The 6,064-nt window shown below is 39.9% G+C and overlaps 1 protein-coding gene across 1 annotated transcript; it reads right to left on the reverse strand.

The window, feature by feature from the left end:
* Positions 1-690: 690 nt before the first annotated feature.
* Positions 691-2,013, reverse strand: LOC6044013 (craniofacial development protein 1). Its single transcript, XM_038265455.1, is given in 3 exon segments — positions 691-917; positions 919-1,713; positions 1,836-2,013. Coding segments are annotated over 2 exon segments (855 nt in total). The 5' UTR covers positions 1,702-1,713; positions 1,836-2,013; the 3' UTR covers positions 691-845.
* Positions 2,014-6,064: the final 4,051 nt, after the last annotated feature.

The raw sequence follows: 6,064 nt of genomic DNA on the forward strand, positions 1-6,064 counted from the left end.
CAGGCAGTGTAAAATTTTAGATAAGTTTTGAATTTCTTGTTTTATATAAACATATTTTACAAATTGTGTTTGATGAAATGTTATTTAATATGATATATTTTTTCAAATTTAAATTCATGAATGTACGTAAATATAATACAAAGTCTTTTAAAAATAAACAAAATTAAAAATAAAATATTTAATGCGCTAGACATTTTGCGGATCTGTAAACTGATGTTTTAACATTTTTTCTTAATAAGCGAAATTAGTGCAGGTAAATGCTGAATAAAAATTTTAATGCTTTGAAATTTGTATCGATTACTATGTATTACACTATTCATCTACAAACAAATCTGAATTTCCAGACCAAAATTTGTTTTTTTTTTTTCAATTTTGGGAATTCCCGGGACAAATTATTAAAATTCCCGGGATTCATGAATTCCCGGTTTTGGAAAAAAAATCCCGGGAATTCCCGGGAGGGACGCACTAATTAGGGCGATTCCATGAGTTTCAACAATTCATATGAAACAGTGCCTTCTTATCCACGATGATATAGGAAGGACATTGAGATGTAGTTACGTTCATCGAATGATTTGATCGCTTTGTTTTTGAGTAACCCTCCAAAAACTCGAATATAAAAAAGAGTCATTTAGCATAATAAATATGTAGTGACTAATGTTTTCTTTTATATTTACAGATTAAAGCAGGTTACTCTTTTGTTCGATTAGTCAGATTTATTGTTTAGCTTTGTAGAAAGGTTACATAGTTCTATTATTCCACATCAGAGTATGATGATAAGTGTACTGATTGGTACTGATTAAGTGTGTACAGTGTGCTTCGGAAGCGTGAGCGTTCTCCCATGGAATTCATCGCTTGCTCTTGGACTGCCTAAAGTTCTTCTCGATTTCAAACTGCCGCAGATCGGCGCGCTGCAAAAAAGTCCTGCCTCTCCAAGTACCCATCCCGGCCACGATTGTGCGTCTGCAGCTCCTCCTCGATGCCCTCGTTGCGCTTGAAGGACTTCCAGTCGAGCTGGGTCTTTTCCAGCACGCTCAGTTTGTTCTTCTTGCCCAACTGGCCTAATACTGCTCCGAGGCCACCACCCGACGACCGGCCTCCAAGTGCTGGCTTGGGCCCACCACCGTTCGACGAAAGTGCTCCCAAAGTTGCGGGTTTCGCTGCGGGCTTGCTGGACGTTGCTTCGGCGGCTGGGGCAGGTTCAGTCACCTCAACCGTTTCACCGGCGAATTCGAAAATTTTAGTAACCGTTTCCGGTTTTGTCGTGGTCGTCGGGGCAGGTTTTGGTGGTTTAACAGCAACAGGTGCAACCGCTTTGACTGGATCTTTTTTGGCAGGTTCTTTGGACGAACTGGTCGTGGAACTACTGTTGGAACCAGCCAGGAAATCTGCCCACAATGCATCAGTCAACCGTTCCTCGTCTTCGTCATCCAACAACTCGCCCTTATTTTCAGTCTCCTTCTCTTCAGGAACTTCTTCCGCAATTTTGGCCTTCTTCTTGGGCACCTTTTTGCCGGTTCGCTTCCGCTTTTTCCCGGCACCAGCTTTTGGTTTCGTTCCGCCGTCGTCGTCGCCATTTTCCTGATCTTCATCTTCTACATTGTCGTCCGATTCCAGCTCACTTGCGGAACCTTCCTCTTTGTCCGGGCGGAAATCCTCGTCACTGGCATCGCTGTCACTTGGGTACTCTTCCTCGGGATCCATTAGATCTTCAACCTGCCGACAAACGGAACAACCGTTAGAAAATCGAATAATCGATAATGGCGAAATAGATTTAATCAAAATTTCCGGTGAAAGTACAGAATATTCCACAAACATTAAATCGCAAATCTACTCACCGTTCAGATTCTAAACCTCGCTTTTATTACGAGTGCGCACTTTTTGCGGAACTTCCGGCGTTTTTGGTGATTACGGATAAGGACGGAGATCCTTTTTCCTGGCGAACAGATGCTTTCCTTGTTGCAGATTGGTGCGGGCTTTGATGTTGTTGCCCGAAAATCCCGCACAAACACAACTGAACGTTCTGGAACTGTCAAAGCGTGTCGGAGTTTGCACGTCTAGCATAATTGCTAAATTTTCGTGTTAATTTTACTGTTTTGTGGATTCCGTGGATTCAGTAGTCACACGCTTATTGCGGATTTGCCTAATTTACAACGAATCTTTATGCACCCTAAATAAAAATCATGATTGAGTTCGTTATCCCACTTTTTCACAGTATTTCTGAGTTCAGATACTAGAACCGTCAACTGGGGCGAATCGGGACTACAGTCTGAACAAGGACAGCAGTTTTTAGAGCACTTAAAAGCTTAAAATTTGCAAGACGATGCAATATTATTGATGAAAATATCCAAATTTTGTGCAGTCAGCTAAAGCTAAAACAACTGTCCCCATTCGAAACTAAAAAGGGAGGGGGGGGGGGGGTGTATGGGTTAAACTAAAAAAATCGTATGCAAAACTGGAATAACAAACTCAGCCTATCATGATTTTTGTTTAGGGGGTGGGAGTTGTTTTTGGAGTCGGATCATTTTGACGAGCTGGAGTCCGAGTCGCTTCGAAAGGTACCAGGCTCCGCAGCTGTTATAAGGCCTAATGAAAAAAAAAAAAAAAATAATAATATTGATCCTTGCACTGTTACTTGGATTTGGCCCGCACATTTCTCTCGCACTTTTGACAACAAAATTTCCAAAAACTAGGCAACCAGCAGTTGTTTATTTACATTTCCAGTCGCAGTTTCCACCAAACTGGACAATCGCACTTTAAAATTGCGATTGACAGGTGAGCAACATCGACTCGCTTTGATCATTTTTTGAGAAAATTAAAATTGCCCAAGCCAGTTTGACAAGTCGCAATAGTGCGATCGATAGCAATAATTTAGTGCGAAGTCCAAGTTAGTGAGAATTGCGCAATACACTCAAACCCCGATGGTTTGACACCAACTGTTGTCAAACGAACGGGGTCACTTTTTAGTTTGACACCCCTTTTACACGGAGTTCACACGCACTGCCAAACGATTGTTGTGACAGTGTGCGTGAGCGCTGTGTAAAAAGTGACAGTTCGTCACTTTTTAGTTTGACTTTGACCAACCAACGGGGTACAAACTAAAAAAGTGTCAAACGAAAAAGTGACCAACCACCGGGGGTTGAGTGTAATTAAGCCCAAAAATGACGAACTTCTTGTCACAGTGTCCTGATGCAAACAACACTGAGCAAAACTTACACAGCTCAACGAAGTATTCTACACATGATCTGGCCCTGCTGTACAGAGCACTCAAATATCAATCGCAAAACACTTGAAATTTCGGTGATTGGCCATGAAATAATGTCAATAGCCAAACACTTGAATTTTAAATGGTGTTGAAAAATAAAAGTACGTACAAGCGATTTACAGGTTCTCGCTTGCTAGTCGTGCACGCTACCACTGCGCCGGCCGACCAGTTGAAGACGGGAGAGTTTTTTGTGCTATTCGTTCTTGCCTCGCTTCTAGCCTTCGATGAAAGTCGCGCAAAAATCAATCAGTGAAACACATTAAATTCATGTCGATAATCACGTTGACTTTGAATAGTGTTTGTTTTGGGTAGATCTTAAGATCATTTTCAAGTGTTTTGCTCATCACTTAGAATAGTTCAAGACGATGGGAAAAAATTCATGAGCAAAACACTTGAAAAGCTTGAGCCACCCGAATGAAAATAACATGTAAAAAATACCAAAAAGTCAACCGCCCAAACACTTGCATTTGATAGTGGTTTGGATTGATGTTGAAACACAAACCAATTAGATCTACGATGTGACTTTATTCAATTATTCAAGTGTTTGAGCACTTGAATGAAAAGTGTGGCATATTTTCAGTGAATGATCGAGCTCGAGCAGCCCTGTGAAATATGTTGGCTGACATATCGGGCGGTCAGTCAAAAAAAAAACAGCTAGAAGTCACATGACAAAAAACTTATGCTAGAAAGAGATAGCAAATCTGATGCAAACAAACCTCCAGCTGCCATGTGAACATACTTTGAATGTGTTTGTAAATTTTTGACTAGAAATCCTCAGCGATTGTCTATATATACGCTCTATCCAAAAATGATTTGTTTTGTATGGAAATTGTCAACAAGGGGGAGAGGATGGGGGGTCTGAGTGTCCACGTGGTTTTTGGATGGTCCCTTAAAATACTTGCTGCCGTGCTTCAGGCTTTTCCCAACGATCTTTCTGTTCATTTATTCCCAAAATCTTAAGTTCATACATTTTTAAATCATCCTATTCTAATATTCTTGCACTCCTAAATTATAATACAGAAAAGCAAATAACTTTGGAGCATTTTATATCTTGATTCGATTATCTGGAGTGAAACTTTCATGAGGACTTCAAATAAATCGCAATTGAATTGTTTTAAATTCAAATCGATCAAATCAATTTTGAAACTGGATTTTTCGCAACTTCAAGCGATTAGAGGGAGGGGTTCCTGTGGTCAGAATGAGCTCAAATTTGGAATTTAGTGCCTAGTGATGGGTCAATCTTTAATTTCAAGGGGTAATGTTTATAGAATGTTTTCAAACACGACTCTAGATTTTAAAAACGGCTCTTACACTGAAAACCCAACCATGGTAGTTGCTACCATATTGCTGAAAACATTCTGTGCGTGGATTTACGGATTAACGCAGTCAATCTTACTATGTCGAGAGCGGTATGGTAATTTTAACCCTCCAATATGGAGCAAATGATAATGATTTCGTAATTGCTACCATGCAATTTTGTGGGAGCATGGAAGATTTTACCATATTTGCGTTAACTTTTACCAAAAAGCCACAGTTAATTCAATAAGCAGCATTTTTAGCAAATATTCTTAAAATTACCATGGTCGGGCTTTCAGTGTAGGAGACCGTGCGAATTGGGTCCTAAAATAAAGCTTAGATTGCTGATATTATTGTTTACAGCGATAAAGCTCATTTTTCTAAGTACAATGACCCTTTGTACGACCACAAAAAAATTAAAATTGATTTTTAAATCAGTTTTGAAAAATTGACCTTGACAGCTCGTTCCAAGGGGATCATAGTTGATCCATCGAAAAAATGTTGTCTTATCAAAAAAAAAAAATTGCATTAAAATGAAAAAAAGTGATAAGAAATGGTTTTCAATCGTGTTTTTTACCGTTGCACATGGAAATTTACATAAGGCTTTAATACCCAATTGAGTATAAATTTGGGTCCTAAAATGAAGCTTAGATTGCTGATATTATTGTTCACAGCGATAAAGCTTATTTTTCTGAGTACAATGACCCTTTGTACGACCATAAAGAGCTTAAAATGGATTTTTAAATCAATTTTGAAAAATTAACCTCGCTGTCCTTCTTGACAGAAAAGCTCCTATACCCACTCAGCGCGTTCCGTTTAAATTCCGTTTAGAATTCCGCTTGAGCGAAAAAAGTTCGATTCGAATTCTAAACAGTGTTCGTTTTAGATTCTAAAACGCATTCCGTTTCAAACGCAACAACCGGTTCCGTTTGAGTTTTCGCCGCAAATCGGTTCAAGTGGAATTCAAACGGAATCGAAACGGAATGGACGGGTTAGTTTTGACAGCTGCTTCTTCTTCTTGTTTTTATTATAGTGGTTTCTTTTTTGTGTTGGTTGAATTGAAATCAACCAGAAAAAAACAAACTGGATTTTGTTAAACTTTGAGATTAAATTTATTAATTATTCCGAGAATTATTCATAAAAACGAGTCCCAGCCCCAATTCCCCCTTTTTAATGATCTTTATTTTCACAAAATTACAAAGTGGGATGCTGCACACGTACATGGATCATAAATTAACCAAGTCGGCAGGTTCAGCTGCTCGGGGCTGTTTACGGGACATTCGACACTGGAACTGCTCGTCCGAACCGTACGCCATTGGAAGACGAAAGTACAAGAAGCTTGACGCTTGCTGCGAGTTGTTTCAGGATGATAGATGGGAGGAATCAGGACCTCCGGGCGGGAGCTGATAAAGGTGAACAACGGTGCTGCCGTCGCCTTCTCCGGGATCTGCTCCGCCGTACCCTTCGACTCCTTCGTCTAGCGCATGGAAGCAATAGCGAGTACAA

Source organism: Culex quinquefasciatus, chromosome 3, assembly GCF_015732765.1.
Source record: "Culex quinquefasciatus strain JHB chromosome 3, VPISU_Cqui_1.0_pri_paternal, whole genome shotgun sequence".
NCBI lineage: Eukaryota > Metazoa > Arthropoda > Insecta > Diptera > Culicidae > Culex > Culex quinquefasciatus.